Below are 22,864 nucleotides of genomic sequence, written 5' to 3' on the forward strand. Positions count from 1 at the left end.
GGTAACCGCAAACCTCATCTGAACAAAGCTTGCCAAAAAAACACACCAACATGGCAGGTTTGCCTTACAATCACTAGGAGTCAGGAACAAGTTGAAAGAGACTAGGGCTGCATTCACACTGGAGAAATAACCCAGTTTGATACCGCTTTAACTCTTTGGCTCTTTGCTATGGAGCTCTGCTCCGCTCTGGGCCCACAACAAACTGCAACTCCCAGAATTCCATAGCAAAGAGCCAGACAAAGAGTTAAAGTGGTACCAAACTGGGTTATTATTTCTCCAGTGTGGATGCCTCCAGGGGCATGGCTTCATGGTTTCTACTTCGCGACTCCCCGGGAAAGTCCCTCCCAACGAGCCTCCCCCGGATTCAAAGCGGGGTGAATGCGAATTAGCCCTGCAGTGCGGAGGCGGCCCCCTTCCCTTGTGGGGCGAGAGAGGAGCTGGGCGTGCCTGGGCTTCTCTCTCTCCTCCTCCTCCTCCTCCTCCTCCTCCTCCTTTCCTCTTGGGTTGTGTAACCCAACTCCATCTTGAGGAAGAAGCCCCTTTGGCCCAAGAAGGCACAGCGGAGCCCCAGGCAGAGCCAAGGCAGGTAAGGCAAGCCCTCCTTTCCCTCCCCAATGGAGGGCCTTCTGGGCAGATGGAGGACAGGGGCCCAGCCACAGCGGAAGCTGCTCTCAAGCCCTGCTTCTCAGTCCTGCTCCCAAGGGAGGACCTTTGGGGGATTCCTCTTCGACTTAAGATGGGAATGGAGGACCTGTCCTGGAAAAGGAGGCATAGACACCTCCATGGAGGCTTCTTAGCCCTGCTCCAAATGGAGGGCGTTTTGACATCCTTCCTGGTAGGAATGGAGGACCTGTCCTGGAAAAGGAGGACCTCTGGTCACCCTCCATAGAAGTCTAAATTCAAATGGAGTGTAAACTATGCTTCCAATGGAGGACGTTTTGGGGATTCCTCTTCGACAGAAGGTGGAAATGTAGGACCTGTCCTGGAAAAGGAGGACCTGCATAGAAATATAAATTCCTGCTGCTTAGTCACAGTTCATGTCTCTGAAGGGATGTGTGTCAGTGTGATGCTCGGCGTGATGCTCCGCTGCAAGAGATGGGTTGCTGCTGTTTTGCCTTCAAGTCCTTTCTGACTTATGGGGACCCAAAGGTGAACCTATTATGGGGTTTTCTAGGCACCTTTCTTCAGAAGGGGTTTGTCTTTGCCATCCTTTGAGGCTGAGACAGTGTGACCCCTTCAAGGTCACTCAGTGGGTTTCATGGAGTGGGGAATCTAACCCTGGGCTACAAAGTTTTATTCCAGTGCTCCAACCACTCCCCAACACTGCTCTATTGGGCCTCTACACCATAGGAATAATGCCGTTTGACACCACTGCTGTAGCTCCATCCAGTAGAAGCCTGGTGCTGGTGCCTCCTTGCGTGCCTACAAAGCATTTCTGACTCATGGCAACCCTAGGGTCAACCTATTGCAGGATTTTCTTGGCAAGATTTGTTCAGAGGTGCTTTGCCATTGCCCTTCTCTGAGGCTGTGAGAGTGTGTCTTGCCTAAGATTACCCAGTAGGTTTTTATGCCTGAGCTAAGATTCGAACCCTGGTCTCCAGAGTCAAAGTCCCAACGCTCAAACCACTACTCCATGCTGACAAGTGATTTATGCACCTGGACGTTTGCCCCTAGAAATAGAAAAGGACCATCCCAATTGCACACTCCTTCCTTCTCTTGTTAAGAGTAGCCTAAGCAGGTGGGTTGCCTCTGTTCTGGATACACAAATGCACCCACTTTCCTGTGTATGTGTGTGTTTGTTGTATCCCTTTAGTTCTCATTACCTCGACATTTATTTGTTGTTGTATGTCTTCAAGACATTTCTGACTTATGGGGACCCCAAGGTGAACCTATCATGGAGTTTTCTTAGCCAGATTCTTCAGAGGAGGTTTGTCATTGCCTTCCTCTGAGGCTGAGAGAGTGTGACTCATCCAAAGTCACCCAGTGGGCTTCTGTGGCCAAGCTGGGATTCGAACCCTGGTTGCCAGAGTCCTGACACTCAAACCACTACACCACACTGGGACTTTCCCATCACTCCAGCCTCTCGAGAAATTTGCTTGGAGCATTAACACTCACCCAGATTGCTTTTGCACCTGTGATACAGGAGAGACAGTTGAGAGCGCACAGGACCAGAGTTCCCTAGCCTGGAGGGAGCAGCTTTCCCAGTTGAATTTCTGTCTGCCATACCCCTGTTTGAAATGCCAAAGGCCTTTCAGGGAGAGTGAACCTCCTACTGTGAAGGACAAGAGTAAAGCATTTTTGAAAGCTAACCCAAACATCTGACCAGGTTTATCTGTCTTTCCTGAAGCTCACACCCCTGGGAGGCTTGTGTGGGGAGATAAGAGGTGTGGGCCCGTCTGTGAATTCACTTTGACTGATACTGTCAACTGCCCAGTAAATTGAACATAAAGGAGAGGAAAAAAGAAGCTCAGAATTATCATTTCGCATAGGAGAGACCATAGCTCAATGGCACCTCTGATCCCAAGAACCAGGCAGGGCTGTAAACACCAAACTTTCAATTCTGACTTCTTAATTTTTCTACTCTGATCTCTTCATAAATGTCACATTTATATCTTAATTACTCATAACAGATAGATTGTAGTCAAATGGTAGCACAAGGATATGGCCACCTGCCCATGAATCATTAGGCTACTTAGATCGATAGAACAAGTGTCATATTTATTTGGTTGAAATTTCCAAACAATACAGCTTTCTTGATTCATATGAAAGTAAATGTGCAAGAAACTAGTTAAATAGGCAAGAAAGTAAATATGGAAGAAATGAGAAATATGAAAGTAGCCGCCCCTCCTTTCATGCAGACTTGAGGTCTGCAATCTTAGATATTCATGGAGGGGTGACCTCCATTGTTGTTGTTGTTGTTGTTGTTATATTTATTTGTATCCCACTCTTTTCCCAGAACTGGGACTCAGAGTAGCTTCATAGCATTAAAAACAGTACAGTTAAAAACATAGAAAAAAGTACATTAAAAAGAAATTAAATTATTACAGGATTAAAACGGATAGTTATTAAAAGAATGAAACACATTTTAAAAAGATCAAACTATATATAGAGAAGAAAAACTATATCAGATTTTTAAAATGGTCCAACATCCCAGCCTGTCCTTATAGAAATTTCTTAAACGCCTGTGTGAACAGGTAGGTGTTCACCTGCCAGTGGAAGGCCATCAAGAAGGGAGCCATTCTGATCTATTCCCTGGGAGATCAGGGAGTTCCAGAGTCTAGGGGCAGCCACCGAGAAGGCCCTCTCTTGTATCCCCACCATCCATGCTTGTCATGGTGTTGGGACGGAGAGAAGGGCATCTTCAGAGGATCTCAGAGTCCAGGCTGATTCATACAAGGAGATACGGTCTGCCAAATAGTGTGGACCTGAGCCATGTAGGGCTTTATAGGTAATAACCAGCACCTAGTTATTGTCAATGGGGCATGCCCCCACAGAGCACACCCTGTGCATGCTTGTGGATATGCACCTCATTCAATCCTAGGGGCTTGAATATCAGCAAGTCTCCATATTCACGAGGGTGTGTGTCCGGAACGAATACCCCACGAAAATGGAGGGTTAACTGTAAATATGCAAGACAGTAAATATGCAAGAAACTCTCTCTCTGTCTCTCTCTCTCTCTATGACAGGATAGCCTTAGGGTCGGCATAAGTCAAAAATGACTTGAAGGCACACAACAACAACAACAACATGCAGACAGACAAGAATAAAGAGAGGACAGGTCTAGCCTGAGCTGCCATTGCATGAGGACTGCAAGGAGAAAATATACATTGGATGTCCATCTTCTCCATTCATAACCTATTGTGTTGCTGCCATATCCCTCAGTTCAGAAAGCAACAGACATTGGTATTTCAGCACACAAACCACATAGCGGACAACTACATTTGAGAGCTACATTTTCCAGCATGGAAAGTGCCATTGGAATTCAATAGAATTATCTGGGTTTCCCCCCTCCCTTTAAATATATGTTTGTCACAACAGAGACTTTTCAGAATGCAGGGGCTATGAAAGAAATATTCCTTCATATCTTAGAAAAAATGACAAAGAGTAACAGAACTGGCTGTTTGAGAAGACACTTTATTAACCTGCAAGTCCTAGGGGACTTACTGTCTTGTCTGAGAAAGTATTTGATTACAGTACAGTATATTCTTCCCTGCTTTATGATGATAATGAATACTATGAAAAGAAAAGTTATAATTCTAAGCATACTTGGAGTTAGTGGGACCTACTTCTAAGAAAAACCTGTTTAGATGTAGAATTCAGATCATTACTCATGTTGGAAATATGACAGTCCCTAGAAGATCAGAGAATAATTATTTGGTAATTCATGCTTGCTTTTACCTATAAAATGAAACACAGAACATAGTCAATGAGATTAAGTCCACAGCAATGTGAATTAACAATGTTCAATTCTTGGTTTTCAGTTTCAAAGGTGCTGGAGAGTGGTCAGAAATTCCTTGAATTGTTTGGAGACCGAATTGAAGATGTGGGCTCATGCTTTTGGCTTCACAGCTTTGCCCCACTTGGGTGGATTTCTTGGCTGGCTCATAACCCGGAAGGAAGTACCCACATGGTTTGAAAATCTCAAGAAACCATCATGGCGTCCACCCAATAGAATGTTCCCAGTTGCTTGGACAACACTATATTCAAGCATGGGGTAAGGCTTTTCTAGTACATCCTTCCCTATCATCTAAGGTTGCAATCCCAAATATGTTTTCTTAGAAGTCAGCCCAGTGGACACAAATATATATAGCAAGCACACATAGAATCAAAAGCAGGCACAGATTTTTCTTCTTTCTTGGTTGGTCATTTAAAAGCATTGCCACAAAACAGGTTGGATCTTACAATGTTTGTCTTTTGAGATTTCTCCCAACAAGAGACTTTTTATTCAGCTGCCCCTAGACTGTAGAATGACTTGCCAGAAGAGATTTGACAGCTTAATATGCTGTCTGAATTTAAAAGAGCATTAAAGACCAGTCTCTTCCAGCAGGCTTATCCAGATGATTTTTGAACTGTGAATATTAAATGATGAATTTTAAATATGGATTGTTTTAATATGTGTATAACTTATTTGTCCTCTTAAATATGATATTTAACTGATATTTGTCTATTAATTATTATTGTTCCCCATCTCAATCCATGGTGAGAAGTGAGTAAGAAATAAATATTATTGTGGTGGTGGTGGTGATGATAATGATGACGATGTTGACAAAAGTCCCTAAATCAGCTTCTAAACTGCATTTACCATCCTAAACGAGAGGGGAGTAAGAACTGGGACTCAACTCTTTGAGGTTTCTACTTCCATCAAATGTGAAACTTTCTTGTGAATTATAATCGATTGAGTTTTACCTAGACAGCACCTAAACATTTTTCCAGATGCAGTTGCACAAAGACTTCTTGAGAAATTCAGTATTGTCTGCTCAGGAAAGGTGACTGTGGCTTCACAAAGGATGGTGACACCCTGGATTCAATGAGAGGTTACTTTATTGCTGCTAATGGAATTTAAATTTGACTTTTCTTTCTCTCATGGCCAAAAAAGGGGAGAGCAGCCTCTGCTTGCATTGAGGTATCCCTCCAAACCAACTGAACTACAGCAGAGACAATATCTGATACAAAATGTAGGCCTGGGATTCCAACATCATCACTTTTTTCTTTCTCCTGTTTTTTTTAAAACATCTTTTGCCTGAGGAAGAAATAACTGCATAATGTATTTTGTGCATTTTGTTTAGCCAATAAAGGTATTGCTTCTTTATGGGTTTTGGATTTTGTTTTGTTTTGCTGTGTAACCAACAAAGTTACCCCTGAATATGTATTTAACTGGAGTAAAGCTTCTGTTCAAAGATCTATTCATATGTGGCAGCCGAAAGCAAAGTACAGTACTAAACTGGTTTTCTTTTCTACAGGTATGCTTCATACTTGGTGTGGAAGGATCTTGGTGGCTTTAACAGTAATGCTGTAGTCCCACTAGGTCTCTATGGAGCTCAGCTTGCCATGAACTGGGCATGGACTCCTATATTCTTTGGAGCTCATAAACTCAAACTGGTAATGTTTTGCTTTAATTTGCAGGACCATTATATTGGCTGTAGTTCAGTTACTTAGCTTCAGAGCTTGGAAATTTTATTTTTTGGAGTGCAACTCCCATAACCCTCCAGAATGGCCACTGGCCATAGTGACTCAAAGATTCCAAGAGTTGTAAGTCCAGGAAAGTAACTTATTTGGTTCCTCTCAGAAAATTGTTTAGGAATGTGCTGAGTGTTAAGATTCTGGCATTCCTGTTTGTTTGTATAAATACAGTACATAATTTCTAGGCTTCAGAAGATGGTGGCAGTTTCTTGGGGGAGGGGGGTTAAAAGCAGAGATACTTCACCTGTAAAGAACTTGTAGTCTGGAATTTTTCAATTCTTGCTCTCTATAGTACCCAGTTCCATGTCCATATTCCCAAAGGTTGAAGAAGAGAATGCAAAACATATTGCCTCAGAACAATGCCTACAGATTAAATACACTCATTGAAATTTGCAAGCGGTGATAGTCATGCTTTCTGATCCCAGTATATGTGACTCTTTGAGACAAATTGCTTAAGATTTTTTTATTATAATCTTACATAACTAAAGCAAGAAGATTTTTTTTAAAAGACAGAGCAAAAGGCTTGTGTTGCTCGCTTCCACTTTCCTGGCAATGATATCTCTCCCTTACAGTTGTGTATAGTCTACACCAGGGGTAGGCAGTCTTTTTGAGCCGGGGGCCGGGTTGCTGTCCCTCAGACAACTGGGGGGCCGAACCCAAAAAATAAATAATTAAATAATTTTTAAAAAATTTTAAATATATAAATAAACCAGGACAAATGTAGGACAAAATTTTCAAATGGAAGACACTCTTTTTAAAAAATGGAGGATAGGTGAAAAAATTTGCTGATTTTTTTAAAAAATGTTAATATAAATGCATGTTTCTGAGGCTTCTATAGACAATTGCCCCCCAAAGGCCCTGGCGGCAATCGGCGGCAGGACCGGGCTGGGGCCGGTCCTAAGGCCTCGCCGGCCCGCGGGCCGCAGGTTGCCTATCCCTGGTCTACACTTTAAGCAGCTGGCTATAGAGAGAAGGGTGTCAAGTTAGCAGCCTTGTGATCTTTTGCTCCTTGTACTTTCTTGTTAAGAATGGTGTGTCTATGATAAACACTCCAGGCACCTCCTCTTGACCTAATCAAGGGGCAAATGCAGTATTAGAGTGTCAGCTTCAGCTTATTAGTTCTATGCATCTTATTAAATAGTCAAGTACCAAATGATATTTTAGAGGAAAGCATTTGTCATATTAGTGCATGGGGGGAAAAGAGCAGATAGTCCTAGAGCATTCAGATGAGTGAAATGTAGTATGTGAGAAACTGTGGGAGGCTGATTATATCTCTGATATGCTAGTCTTAAATACAGATAGAGGTTTTACTGAAAGTTGGTACTATTGTTGTAGTGTGTCTTCAAGTTATTTCTTACTTATGGCAATCCTAAGGTGAACCTATCATAGGGTTTCCAGGGCTGAGAGTGTGTGACTCATCCAAGATCACCCAGTGGGTTTCCATGGCCAAGTGGGGAACTGAACCCTGATCTCCAGGGTTGTAATCTAATGCTTAAACTATAACACCACACTGGCTCTCAAACTTGGTACCAAGGTTATATTAAAGCAAGGGTGGTGGACTTCAGATGCTGTCAGACTACAACGCTATAATTCTTGAACAATACAGATGTGGTCTGGGGCTGGTTAGAGTTGAAGTCCAAAAACATCTAGAGGGCCAGAGGTTTTACAACGCTGGGTTCAAGAGTAGTAATTATTGTGTGTTGCAAAAAATGGGATACTAACATGATCATGTAGAGCAAGCAAGTAGCCTGTTATTTAAATAACAATACAGGGATTATCATGATCTAAGTCTATCACTACTTACATATGCAGAAACCTTGTTGGAATTTTGACCTATGCTGGGGATTTGCAGCATTTCACTGTTTATTAGACTATAAAAGGTAAAGGTATTCCCCATTGACAAGGTTGTCAAGTCGTGTCCAACCATAGGGGCGGTGCCCATCTCCGTTACTAAGCCGAAGAGCCAGCATTGTCAGAGACTACTCTGTAATCAGGTAGTCAGCATTGCAGAGAATGCTGTTTACTACAAACACTGTTTTTAGACTATAAAAGCCTAAATTAAATCTTTGGACTCAGATAGAACAGATCCACTGAATTAATACTAATTTGGTAAATTGGCACTTAAGTCAGTTCCATTGATTCGGTGGATCTACTCTACTGGGATTAACAGTATTCAGGTCTAGGCTATATGATTTTTTTCCTTTCCTGCATTTCCTTAGTGTTATAAATTAGTGTTTTAATATAAATATTTAGTTGTTGTTTTTAATATTTTATTGGATATTGTTTTAACTGTATTTTGTTTTAGCTCACATTGTGAGCTGCCATGAGTGCCATACTGGGTGAAAAGTGGGATGTAAATTAAATAAATAGAGTAGAATAAGGTTTTCTAGGCTGATGGGTTCTGAAATACTCATGTTTCCTTCCTGCCACTGACTTAATCCAAATTCTGTTCTTAGTATTAGTTGCAGATAGTAATACAGTTCAACTAGGGTGAAGAGTCCAGAATAAATCTGAAAATGGGAGTCCTCTTGGACAAAACAATTTCCATTTTAATAGGAATCTTTTGTTGTTCTAGGGCAGGGGTAGGCAACCTTTTTGAGCTGGGGGCCAGGTTGCTGTCCCTCAGACAACTGGGGGGCCGAAGCCGGGGGTGGAGCTTCCACCCTCCGGGGGGCGGAGCTGCATACCAGGGGTGGGGCATCCACCCTCCAGGGGTGGAGCGTCCATCCCCAGGGCGGAGCCGCATGCTGGGGGTGGGGCTTCCACCCTGCAGGGCAGAGCCACATGACAGGGGTGGAGCTTCCACCCTCCAGGGGCGGAGCTTCCACAGAAGCATCATCATCATCATCATCATCATCACCACCTCCACTGCTATCATTGTTACAGCAGACCTTTCAGCAATAAATGCACCAAAAATACACAGAAATGCACTTTGGAAAGTCACACTCCTCCTCCTCTTTCTCATTGAGAGGGGATTTTGCACATAGAACACCAAGGGCAAGTGAAAATAATAATAATAATAATAATAATAATAATAATAATAATCAGTTACAAGCATGGAAACTACTAAAATGCAATTCAAAATAAAAGGCAGGAAACATGCACTCTTTCAACCCAGAAAAGCCACAAGGTACTACTGAGAGGGCATTTTGCAAAGAACACCAGGGCAATTAAATAATAATATTAATATTAAAGTTACAGGCATGGAGATTACTAAAATGCAATTCAAAATAAAAGGCAGCAAGCAAAGAAAAGCCAGAAAGTACTACTGGGAGGGCATTTTGCAAAGAACACCCACCTAACCCCCTCCCCCAATGAACCAACCTGTGGCTGCAGCTGCTGCTCTGGCTCCGTTTCTCCCTGGCTTTGCCCTCCTTCTGCTGCCTCCTCCTTCTCCTTTCCCTGCTCTTGGGAGGAGGAGGGTGGAGGACGAGGTGGAGCCTGCTGCAGCCCCACTGCAGCCCCTGGAGCCCTGTTGGAGTGCTCTAGGGGCTGCAATGGGCCTGCTACATGGTTTTTCAAAATGGAGGCGAAATCTCGTGTGACCTTTGCCATCCTGAGGTCTCGCTAGATTTCGGCCGCCATTTTGAAAAACAAAATGGCGCCCGGAGCGGCAAAAAAACGGGGGAAATCGGCGGCAATCGGCGGCAGGAGTGCTTGGGGGCCGCTTGGAAGGCCTTGGCGGGCCGGATCCGGCCTGCGGGCCGCAGGTTGCCCACCCCTGTTCTAGAGAGAAAGCTCACTGTCCCACCACAGCCCTGATCCTTGGTCTACTACACATTGGTGACTAAAACACAGCATTTGCAAATGTCTTCTAAAGTTGGCACTGGGGAAATCTTGCTGGCACTAGAGGCTGGAGCTGTTTCATGCAAGCTCTGAGTCAAGTGGCCATAGTTCTTCTTTGGCCTAGCTAAACAAATGCTTTTTACATTCTGCCCAGTGTGTAGATCATGTGGACATTTCTCTTTCTCTCTTCCAGGCCCTGTTTGACATTGTGGGTTTGTATGGCCTGGTGCTGGCCACTATGTATTCTTGGTATCCGATTAACAAGACCGCAACACTGTTGATGGTGCCTTACCTGGCTTGGCTGACCTTGGCTACTTCTCTCACTTACCGCATCTGGAGAGACAATCCAGAACAGGGAAAGAAGAAAGAATAAGGAAGGAACTGGCAATACTGCGTATTTTGGTAACTCAGGCCTTTGCGACACGGTACTATGGAAGGAAATTAATATACATGTCCAAGAACACTGTCCATTTTAGCATGGAAAGATAGACAATATACAGTGGCATATATTTGTAAGGCTGCCATACAGTTCAACTCCTGTCATGACAACATGAATCTTATCCAGGTCAGTAGGGCTTGCTTCCAGGTATAGAATTGCAACCTCAGTAACTTACTGAATTGATGTTGTCAGTTTACAGATGTATGGTGATGTCTTTAATGAAACTTGAAATTAGCTTTGATTTGATATATTTAGAGGAGAGCATCAGGAGAAAAAAATAATTATTCTTGAGGTTGATTGGGCTCAAATTCTACTTGTATGTGATTTTTTTTTACATTTAAATAATCAGATGTACCAAAGATATGGGGTTTGTTTCACTTTTGGCCTTAGACTGTATGCATTATTATCAGTTCCACTGTCATTTTCCCCTTCCTCCTCCACTTCTTTTTCTTCCTCATTTCTCACACTGTCAAAGTTTAGGTTGTAAGCTCTTTCTGGACAGAAATGTGTTTGCTTGTTTGTTTGATTGAAAAGATTACATAAATTGCATCATAAGACGTTATATATTGACTAAAACATTATGTATACTTAAAAATGTGAAGCATTAATGTAACAAAGTACAGGTTTGCCAAATCCCTTGTTTAAATGTGGATTTGCCACAAATCTGTGCATAGGCTCAGATGTTTGAAATGGAGGAGCAATTATTTTCATCTAATTTTTTGTTCTTTGTTCAGGTCATTTGTTATATGAGTTGGTAATTACAAATGCATCTATAATGCAGAGAACGTTCACAAACAGAGATTGTCTTTAAATCAAACTAATCCAGTTTCAGTGCTGGAGGTAATGTTGCTTTACAATAATAAATGTAATACCTTGCTGTGGCTCTTGGATTTTTTCATAATGGACTAATCTGGCTACTTCTAATTTATGAAGACACACCATGCAACATGAACACCAGCTCTCAGAAACATTCGTGTGAGCACTATTGTCTTCACATTAAATCATTAAATAGAAATAATATATTAATAATAAAACATCAAGAAGAATTTCTAACATTAATTTATTATGTCATTGTGGTAAAAATAATTGCTAAAAAAAACTGAAATTACTAAAAATGTAACCTTTTCACCCTTCACAAAAGTAAAGGGCTAAAACATTAATCTTATTTGGGGAAAAAACCAATAGCACTGTTTGGGTGTTATCCTAAGACAGTAGTGAAGGGAGAGTGAAACTCTCTCCCTTAACAGTTGCATGTGGCCCTTTCTGCATTCACCAAAAGGAAGCTTCAAGGGGCTGGAGAGCATCCACCAGACATTTAGTGTCTGCAAAAGAGTGCATGGTGCCAGGGCAGGGTCTGATAAACCCAGGAGATCCTGGAGGGCAACAACATTTTTTAAGCCATTAAATGTTTTAATAAAAAATAAGTAATAATCATCAGCTCTCTTTTCCCAGCTATAGAGCAGTAGCCAGATGCTTCCCCAGTACTTCCCATTCTTCACTGGCAACTAAATGGTTGGGGGAGTGTGCTGTACCCTTTAAAGCTATGTTCCACTCATGGGGAGCATTGCATGAGGAAGTACTGAACAGCTGTTTCTGCAGCATCCCAGCAAAGACATAGGTTTACATAACCATATGTCACCACTAGGATTGGATGTAAGCAATTCATATAGCAAAGTTTTAAAAGTTGATGAATTCTTAAAACAAATTAGAGGTATTTTTTTGTTGAGTTATTTTTTAAAAAAACCACTCTTCACAGTGATAATGCTCATGGGTTGTCAGTAAAGGTGGTAGTTGGCTGCATTTATACCATAGTGCATATCTAGGTACTTGTTTGTTTAAGCATTTGTTTATTGCCTCTCAGCCCAAGTGATGTATAATGGATAAAAATGTATAATTGATTTTTTTTTAAAGGTGATGTTTTGTATAATGGATAAAAACATTTTAAAACAGTAATTAAAAGACTAAAGCAGTAACTAAAAGCCTTGAGGAGAGGTGGGAACAGGGTTCCTTTTCCCAAAATCAGGTTAGCTTTTGGGAACTTGATGAAAGTACAAGTTGAGTTTACCTTATCTGGAGTGCTTGGGATCAGAAGATTTTTTTCAAATTTTGGAATACCTGCACAGGTATTTGCATTTACATGTATAATGGAATTTACATATATAATGAGGTATCTTGGAAGTGGGGTTCAAGTCTAAACATACAGTTCATTTATGTTTCATATATACCTTGTACACATAGCCTGAAAGTAAATTTATATGATATTTTAAATAATTTTGTTCATGACACAAAGTTTGTGTACACTGAATCATCAGAAAGCAAAGATATTACTATCTCAGCCACTCATGAAGTTGTTTTTTGTTTGTTTGTTTTTGGTTTTTGGTTTTGGAGTATTTCAAATTTTGGAATTCTGTATAAGGGATGATCAATCTGTATGTGCCTGACAAAGTTTCACCAACATAAACATTAGAAGTGGTTGGGCACCGTTTTGCAGGCTGAATCACATGAGCCTTCTAGCCTGCAATGATCAGCCAAATGAGAAATCAGTTTTCAATCAAATGACCAGCTGCCATCTCATTTTAGGCAGACTTTGGAAAAGCTTCTTTTTGGATGACAACACTAGCATTTCCCAGCATGCATGTAAATAGCAATATATGTCTACTAATGATGATGATAATTGTAACAACATGCTCACTATCCAGAATATAGCTAACTACATAATTGATCACTGATGATATCTTCATGAAAGAATCTACCTCTGGATGAGTGCATGACTCATTTTTAAATGGCCCTTAAAGACTTGGGCTGGAATCCTGTATGGTGGATACATATGTGTAAGCATGGTAGTTATGGTGCTATAAAATTATACCCCACTCTCTTCCATTCCAGCATTCTCTGAAGATGCCAGCCACAGTTGCTGGTGAAACGCTAGGAATAAACTCTTCTAGAACACGGCCTCATAGCCCAAAAAACCCACAAAAACTATGTATATTTTATTTTTTTAACTTTTTACTCCACAGGATAAGCTTTACCTCAAAAGATGGTATAGAAATATTTTCAATGAAATTAATTTGGGAAATGTGCTAAAGGTGCAATGGTTGGAATAACATGGGCAAAATAAGAAAGAATGGGTTTTTTGCTGGTCAGTAAAAGATCATCTTCTCTGGCCCAAAGCATTCACTTCATGCATTTGGCCAATTTTCCTTGACACAACTAGGCTATTTAGAGAGCTGTAGCACCATCTAGTGATATATAGGAAAGCAAACATTGCTCTTTTTTCAATTTTGTGTCTTCAAGTAATTTCTAACCAAGACAACACTAAAGTGAACCTGTCGTAGGGTTTTCTTGGCAAGATTTGGTCAGAGGGCGGTTGCCTCCCCTGAGGCTGAAAGAGTGAATGCTCAAACCACTACACCATTTGGGTTCCAATTTTTGTTAGTAAAGGTTTAAGAAGAAACAGGTGTTTATTCTTTGATTTTTTCATAACAGCATTTCCACAAGATAATGTTTTATTTGTTGATTACAGTTAGAACTCTTGAGTTGTATCAGCAATATATAGATCGATCAAATAATTCTTTCATTCTCATCTTTGCATATGCTACAGAGGCACTGTAATATTTAGTATATTTTTACTTACTTAATTTACATCCTGCCTTCCACCCAAGATGATATTTAAGGCAGCTTAAAATAATGTTAAGAAGGTTAAACTAAAACATTAGTTTACAAAGGTTAAAAAAGAATTAAACAACATTATTTTAAAGGCATGATTAAAAACAGTTAAAACACTAAAACATAATTTCTAGTAAAAGAGTAAAAATGATGCATACCACGTTACACACACTCACTCAATCACTACTGGTCCATAATTAAAATGCAAAGGCCTGTCTGAATAAAAAAAAGTCTTCAGCTGCTGACAGGAAGAGAGCAGGAAGGGGGACAACCAAATCTTCAATGGAAAACAGTCCTCACCTGCAGAGATGGTGAGCTTGAGATAAAGACCTACCCTGCAGATCTGAAAGCATGCACTGGCTTATATTAAGAGATACAGTCTTTCAGGTAGTCTGGGCCCAAGCCATGTAGGACAGTGGTTCTCAAACTTTTTACCCTTGTGATCCCCTTTATATCTACATGCAAATGTGCATGTAGTACAGTCTGCCTCCATTATCAACGGACATGCCGTGGTTAAATCCGCAGACTGCAAGCCCCCCTTTTTCTTAAAGATGATACATGCATGTGGCCATGCTAGTGGGTGCAGCTGCACATGCAGCACCACCATGAAAAAAATGGGACTTGAGCATGCGCTGATTTTGGTATCCGCAGGGGGTTGGAACAGATCTCTCGTGGATACGAAAGTCCGACTGTGCATGAATAAAAAGTATTTTGTTTGTTTAGTGTGCATATTTTTATTTGTACATGCATGTCTATTCATATTTTAACATTTTATAAAGAAATAACATTGTTCAAAACAGAACAAATTTATATAAACAAATTCAATATTTAAATCTGAGAAAAGGCAGAAGAGGAGGTGTGATCATGGCCTCCTAAGTCTTGCACCACTCTTGAGCAACTCCCATGTCCCCCCTGGGGGTCCCGCCCCACCATTTTGAGAACCACTGCTTTAGGGCTTTAAAGGTCAAAACCAGGACTTTGAATTCTGCCTGGAAACAGACAGTGGAGTTGTTTCAACAGGGGAGTTATATGATCCCTGTAACCAGCCCTAGTTAACAGCCCAGCCACAGCATTCTGAACAGCGGCACGGGACTAGATGCAAAGGTTTGTTAGCACACCCTGCATAACCTGAACTGTATTATGGAATACCTATATTTCATATCTCATATCTGGAGACAGCATGTTCTTGAAAGATCGATGACCTTTCAGCAACATGAAGTCAAGTTCCCAGGAGAAAAGGAGTGTGACCTGAGGCATGTGCACATCCAAGTAATAAAACAATCAAATCTAAATGAGTGTACTAAATGCTCCTTCCTTCCCCTAAGTTATCTTTAGAAATCTGAGGATTGGTGATGGATCTTCACAAATGTCAGACCTGGATACAAGAAACAGGGCTTTCTTGATTGTAGAATGAAATATACTCCTTAGAGGTGACTGTCCTGTGTGTTGTATACCTGTGCTTTCTAATACTTGATTATGCTCTGTCTCTAAGGAGGCCTTTGTAGGAGGCTGAACTAATAATGGTTAAATTCCTGGATCAGGGAGAGACAACAAAAAGTTTTGCCAGGTGGAACTAAGCCATATCTCTTTCCTCCCCTGAAGCCCACCTTTTACCAGCTTCAACCCCAAGCATTTCCATTTATTAGCTGGTGAAAATTCAAAGATATAGCTGTGTTAGTCTGTAGAATCAGTACACAGAGAGATCTTGTAGCACCTTTGGCCTGTTACAGACAGCCAAAATAAAGCTGCTTCGAGTCACTTTGGAGGTATGGTATTTCAATGATGCATGAATCCTAAGAGTCTGGAAGCTTCACCAAAGCTGCACTCTAGTCCTTAGGACTGGAGCGTGGCTTTGGTGTGGCCTTTGGACTCTTAGGACGCATGTATCATTGAAATAGCATACCTCCAAAGTGACTCGAAGCAGCTTTATTTTGGCTGTCTGTAACAGGCCTTTGAGACTAACTGAAAAAAAGAAATTGGCTGGTGAAAAGTAGCAGGTGGCAATGGCAGAGAAGTATTCAGCAATGTTCCTAGAGCAGAGATCCTCCAGAGGTCTCAGAGGATGATATCATTGCTAGGCATCCAGATGCAGGAAAACAATTGTATGTTTTTCCACCACCAACTACCCAATATCCAGCAGCCACTAAATGTCCATGGAGAGGCTGAAGTAGGTTAAAAGTGGGTTTGGGAGACTGTTCAGTGCTTATATTAGGTTAGGAAAGAATTTGAATCTCTGCAATGACCAAAAGAATTACTCACACAGACACAAGTTTGCCTTGTTCTTGTATAAGTTACTAATCTGTACTCAAGACAAGAGGCCACTATTAGGACAGAATATGGAAAAACAGAGTAGTTTCCAGTGTCAAAGGAGTCAGGCAAAGCTGCATTTAATCACGCCATCTGTTTAACTTGTATACTTAACTTATTGTACACAAAGCTGTATTAGACTCTGAGGAAGGAGGTGTGAAAATTGAAGGAAGGAACATCAGCAATTGAAGATATGCAGATGACACCATATTACTAGCAGAAAATAGCAAAGACTTGTGATGACAACTGAAAGAGGTCAAGGAATGAAGGCACTGAGATAGTGAAAGATTTCTATATCTTGGCTCAGTCATTAATCAAAATGGGTCTATAGTCAAGAAATCAGAAGCAGACTAGGACTTGGAAGGACAGCGAGACCCTGTTGATGACTTTGAGGTTTCTCATTCACAGGGTCACCATAATTTGAAATTGACTTGATGGTAGTTAACAACAACAAGGTTACTAACAGGATGCAATCAATCTCTTCTAACTACTGATTCAGTTACTGCACTCCTTATCATGTTGTTTTTAATATCATAATTACTTTCTATTTCTATGTTGTGAGCTACTTTCCCAGGCTAAAGAAAATGGGATGGGCATTAAAATAAATAAGTAATGAACTTATGACTTATTTGATTAAAATTTACATCTAACATTATGTTTATATGTGAGCTGATGACTAACATAGTTATTGTTTTTTGTGGCGCCCCAAAACAAGTCTATTCATTTGTCATTGGCACACAACTGAGATCGTCACATTCTGTTTCAGACTTCACACACACATCCTACCAGCCTGTTCCTCTATCTCCAAAGAGACAGTTTATTAACTTAATCCTTCACTTGATCATTGCCAAAGCCAACTTCCAAATTTGCTAGTTACTAGGATATGTAAACAGTCTTTAGCAGCTGGCACTTCCTTATCCCATTTGGTGCCTGATATTCCACTCAGCATTGTTTCAGGTGTGTGCAAAACAGTTCCTTTTTTGGACTACATTTCCCACAATTCCAGTCACCATGGCCTGTGGGGGTATTCTAAAGAGTTGAGCTCTCTAAAAGAAATTTTTCTGTACTCTGGTTTAAAACAGCATCTTGCTTCTATTTAATGGAACTGCATTTTACTTGTTGAAATTTTAGGAATCTATTGCAGTTGTAAAGCACTCAGGCTGTTAACACAGCTGAAACCCATTGGTTGTTCCAAAATAATGGAGGGTTGGTGTCACTTGAAGCTTTACTTCTTCCATTGGTTTTCAATTGGAGTGCTTAAGATCATAGTGGAATATTGGTTCATCCAGTTGAACAGTTGTTCAGGGGAGATTATCAACCGGAGGAAACAATTACACTTCTCCCGTTCTTGTACCATCTGTAAACAGTAATGGACCCATCATTTGGTATTAACAGAATTTCCATTAATACTAAATGACGGGTCTATTACTGTTTACAAATGGGACAAGAATGGGAGAAGCGGGGGTGTGATAATCTTCCCCCCGATCATGAATTAACAGGATTTCATGGCAATTTAATGACGGGAGGAGGATGCTTTCCTCCCAAGTGATAATGTCCATTATCCATGAAGAGCCTGAGTTCTATTACTCTACAGTACTTCCCCAGAAGCATGATTCCTAGACCAACAAATGCATTTTGTGTGGAGTCATCACCAATTCCAAAACCTGATTTATACACCCACCTCTCTCTTACACACATGTGCATACACACACAGTAAATTGTGTGCATTTATTGCACGTGTCCAATATAATTTTACATGCTCATGGTTACAAACAGTGTAATATATGAAACAGACCTTGAATATGCAAATGTTGAATGGTGCTTCCTTTATTTGCAAAACTCCTTACCATAATCTTGCTTGTTCTTCCCACCGACTGGCTATAAGACTAGCAGACTCAATCCGATGATTAACTGGGGGTTATTCTATTGACTGCGCATCAGGGCTACATATATAGAATCTACATCGATATGCGTAGGTTCAGGCTGTAGGAATCTAGGCACAAGCATGAACGGGAAGCAGGATCACTCTCAAAATCTTTAAATTTCTCCATTCTACCTTTCCTTTTTCTTACCTGTGAAGCAGCCCATCATCATTTTTAGACAGTTGTCTCCATGCTGCCCAAGCACCTAGCCAACAGGTTGTTAAAGCATGTAAATGCTGTCAGATGCCACTAGATTAACACATTTGTTTGCCTTCTGAGACTCCTAAGAAGGACACCAATTAATGGTGGCTTTGACGAGCAACAGGAGACCAAAAAAAAAGGATGCCAGATAATTAAGGCAGTCTGTGCAAAGAGTCCTTGCATCCTTTGCCTCATAGCTTCCTGCATACTGTTTCAGTAATGACAGTATGGAGCAGATCTGTACAAAGGTTTACAAAGTCAGACCAGTCTGCCCATGAAATTTCTGGAATGTAAACCCTCCAAACTGAAAAGGAAAAGAAAACATTATGAAAAGGCAAAGAAGGCATGTCCTGTCCTCTACGCTGGTACTAATTATGTTTGTTTATTGTTTGTCTTGCAGTAGTTACAACTGAGGGCACAGAGGAATGGGTGCCAGACATCGTATCCAGGGATATGGTTTGTTTTGATAAGCAGCTGTCCTTTTTATTCATCCCCGTCTCTGCCTGACACCGACAGTGTCTTATTTCACCTTTACTTCTGGCCAACAAAATAATTCCTGAGCCTGGGATTGCAAATACTCTCTCCCTTCTTGGATTCTTGGTAGCAAACAATAAAAATGAACTGAATAATGAATGAAAATAAGAAGTGGAAAGTATCCTGGAGGGGCACATGCAGCAGATATAAAACACGCACATACACACACATAAAAGGAAGTCCTTAAACACTGGCCACCAAAAGCTATTAAGACATAACACTCCAATTTTAAGAAACCCTGTCAGTGAGCAGAGCTGGGGGCACATTTTGACTGCTATATGACACTAAACAAGACAGTGATTTATAAAGTAGCCTCACTCATCATGGGAAAGACTGCAAATTGGGACTAATGACTCATTAAGTTAAACTATAGAAGTCATAACAATTTCTAATGTTTTTAATGTGCTTTTGAAGTTAGTGGACTTCAGTGGCAGATTTGTCAGGATACTTTGTTAGTATATTTGAGGCACTGAAAGACAACTGTTCACTGGGCAGTAAAGAGATCCTGATTAATATTGGATGTATGGAAAAACAGAATATTGGAAACTGCATATAGTGAAATTGTTTCCAAATGCTTTTTGTAAAGACTCATAGGTGGCAACATCAAATATCAGCAAAGCAATCCTTATTACATTTGAATACAATAATCTTTGTCCAGGGATTTTGTTATCATGGCTGAGATCCTCTTTGACACTGATACAAATAAAGCTACACCAGTGTACTTCTGGAGTAAGTCTGGTCTGTTCTTGTTCCCAGACCATGATGGCTGCTAGGAGTGTAATGGTCATGTAGAAAACTTTCCCAGTGCTCCGCCGGCCAGTTTGTGCTCATTTTGCTTGGGAATGGAGCTGTGCCCAGCAGCCGTCTGGCAATAGCAATAGCAAGTACATTCTATACTGCTTACAAGTGAACTAGCACTCCTTAAGTGGTTTACAATGTGTAAGCCAAATGCCCTCAACAAGCTGGGTACTCATTTTACTGGCCTATGAAAGGATGGAAGGCTTAGTGGACCTTGGAGCCCTGCCTGGGGTCGAACTCACAACTTTGTGGCTGCAGTACTGGCATTTAACTACTGCGCCAATAGGTTGCACAAGAAGGTACTGGATACCTATTTGTACAACAGGTAGAAAAGGCCTTATGTTAATGTGATTCCTGAGGAGAATGACCAGCTTTCTTGAAAGGGCTTCATATATAATGAGTGGTGTTCTCTCATATTTATGGAGCAGCATTTTCATGAGGAAGAACCTGGACACATCAGTGAATGAGGCTGCATCTGCACTGCAGAATTAATGCAAATTGACATTGCTTTAACTGCCATGGCACAATGCTATGGAATTCTGGGATTTGTAGTTTTGTGAGATATTTAGCTGCTGTCAGTGCACTCTGCTGCTATGATAAACTACAAATCCCAGAATTTCATAAGATGGAGCCTTCATAGTTAAAGCAGAATCAAGGGCCTGATACAGACAGCCAAAATAAAGCTGCTTCGAGTCACATTGGAGGTATGATGTTTCAATGATACATGCATCCTAAGAGTCCAGAAGCCGCACTAAAGCCATGCTCCAGTCCTAAGGACTGGCATGCAGCTTTCGTGCAGCTTCCAGACTCTTAGGATACACGCATCATTGAAACACCATACCTCCAATGTGACTCGAAGCAGCTTTATTTTGGCTGTCTGTATAGGGCCAAGCTGTATCAATTCTGAAGCCCCAGAAGCAAGTTCATCACATAGGGATTTTTTACACAGAAATATTAAGGTTTATGTCTCTTACATATCCATCTGTACAAAGCTTATGGATGGATAAGAATATTGTTTCAGTTCCTTTTTATTATTTTTTAAGCCAAATCCCACAAATTGCTTCATATCTAAACTGCAAAGAGTTACTGATTTAAAAAATGAAAGGTGGAAGAAACTAACATCAGAGCCTAAGGCTTTGGATGCTAAAATCTTAAAAATCTGGGTTTGAATCCCTGTGTATTCAGCCATGTTGCTGCTGACTTAAAGTTGTTCCCTCTTTCTTTTGAGGAACTCCTTACAATTAATAACATATATGTCATATACTGCAGAGGTCATGTATGGTAGAAACATCAAAGTCTTCTCACAGCTAGGAATCTCTGTTGTTGTTAGCTGTACCTACAAAACTTGTCTAGTGCACATGAATGAGAATTCACAGAAATTTGCAAATGTCAACAAATTCAGAAGGGAGAGAACTTTAACAAACCTGGATCCTGGAGAAAATGCAAGTGACAAATTTCCCACATGCGCATCACCACTCTTTCTGTGCTGTGCTAATTTGCAGAGCATAGCACTACTATTTTTCTCCACCCTGCACACAATCTCTGTTCTTGGTCTACTACTACATGCAGCCCATGGCAGTCTGTCTATACAAATGCAGAGCACTGCCCTAGAAGGAGTTGGGCAGCAGCTGGGAAAGAGACAGAAGAACTACATCCCCAAGACCACATTCCAGAGATTAGATTAAAGCTCAGCATTGATCTGGGCAACATGGCTGGCTCTGGTGAAAGTTTAAAGCAGTAGGAATGATGGGACCCTGATTAATCCAGCAGTCAAGAGCTTCCAAAAATAAAGTGGGTCAGAGGGACATGAGGAAAAGGAGGAGGGAAGAGCAATCATTCATCAGCTCAGGATTCCCATCTCCACAATTCCTCCCTAAAATGTCAAAGGTTGGAGTGCTGGTATTTGAACATAGTTACCACTGTGGGGAAGAAAACAATACACTTTCTAAGGAAAATATTCCATACCATTAAAAGAATCCCTCTCTGCATAAGATCAAAGCCAATAGATAGAATATCCTATAACCTTTGTTGTCATTGTCTTATTTAAAAACAACAGCATCTGAGCAGCAGTATATCAAAGGGACCATGTCATTTCACTAGGCCATAGCACTGAGTTTTTGCCTTGTGTGACTTGGTCCAGTTGCAACAAAAGCAGTGTTGAAGAAATATTTTTAGTCTTTTTTTAAAATGTTCTGAAGGGAAAACTAATAATCCCATATAGCATTGATGTGAACATGTGGACCTCCAGATGATGATGATGATGGTATGCAGCTCCCCTCATCCCTTACCATTGGATGATAGGTTGGCTTAGCATTCATGGGAGTTGTCATCCAACAACATCGGGAGGGGCATACATTCCCTGTCCTATCATATAAATACGAAGAGGAGGTGGCAAGAGAAAACTATTTTTGTTTCATACAAAGTGGGCCACCAACTTTTCACCAGTTCTATCTGGCTACCGCCGCTCTCTTCACACTATCCCATACTGTTCTGAAAGGATATTCCCTCCGGAGCAGTTTGGAGCTGTGTGGAAAACAACCAAGATTACTTTAAGATTTTGGAATAACAAGGTCAGTGTAGCAGTATCCAAGAACATGGAAGGTGGGGGAAGAGGGCTGAAAATTTAAGGGAGCAAGGCCTACGTAGGTGTACATACTATGAGTGCTGCCTTGTATTATTAATATGGGCCTGTTACAGACTGCCAAAATAAAGCTTCTTCGGGTCTCTTTGGAGGTATGCTATTTAAATGAGGCATGGGTCCTAAGAGTCCGGAGGTCGCACCAAAGCCACGCTCCAGTCCTAAGGACTGGAGTGCATCTTTGGTGCAGCGTCTGGATTCTTAGGATGCATGCATCATTTAAACAGCATACCACCAAAGAGACCTGAAGCAGCTTTATTTTGGCAGTCTGTAACAGGCCACGGTTACATACATGAATGGTGGAATTTTAAACCTTTATAGCCTAAATCCTACTTGAAAGCCATTCCAGGGAATCACCATTGTCAAAAAGATTTGAATACTTCAATGTGGAGT

General features: G+C 41.0%; 1 protein-coding gene across 3 annotated transcripts; it reads left to right on the top strand.

Moving 5' to 3' along the window:
- The first annotated feature begins 551 nt into the window (after positions 1-551).
- On the top strand, positions 552-19,774 carry LOC149316069 (translocator protein-like). Of its 3 annotated transcripts, XM_089514728.1 has the most exons (5): positions 552-586; positions 4,482-4,714; positions 5,961-6,099; positions 10,160-10,368; positions 18,902-19,774. In XM_089514728.1, the coding sequence occupies exons 2-4, from the start codon at positions 4,542-4,544 to the stop codon at positions 10,337-10,339; spliced, it is 492 nt and encodes a 163-aa protein (XP_089370854.1). In that variant the 5' UTR covers positions 552-586; positions 4,482-4,541; the 3' UTR covers positions 10,340-10,368; positions 18,902-19,774. The 3 variants fall into 3 exon arrangements, with proteins under 3 accessions (XP_089370854.1, XP_089370852.1, XP_089370853.1); XM_089514726.1 differs by lacking the exon at positions 18,902-19,774 and having other exon boundaries at positions 10,160-11,286; XM_089514727.1 differs by lacking the exon at positions 18,902-19,774 and having other exon boundaries at positions 562-582; positions 10,160-11,286.
- Positions 19,775-22,864: the final 3,090 nt, after the last annotated feature.

The sequence above is a fragment of the Sceloporus occidentalis genome, unplaced genomic scaffold (assembly GCF_023333645.1).
Source record: "Sceloporus occidentalis isolate IW3139 unplaced genomic scaffold, rSceOcc1.0.p SCAF_3, whole genome shotgun sequence".
Taxonomy (NCBI): domain Eukaryota; kingdom Metazoa; phylum Chordata; class Lepidosauria; order Squamata; family Phrynosomatidae; genus Sceloporus; species Sceloporus occidentalis.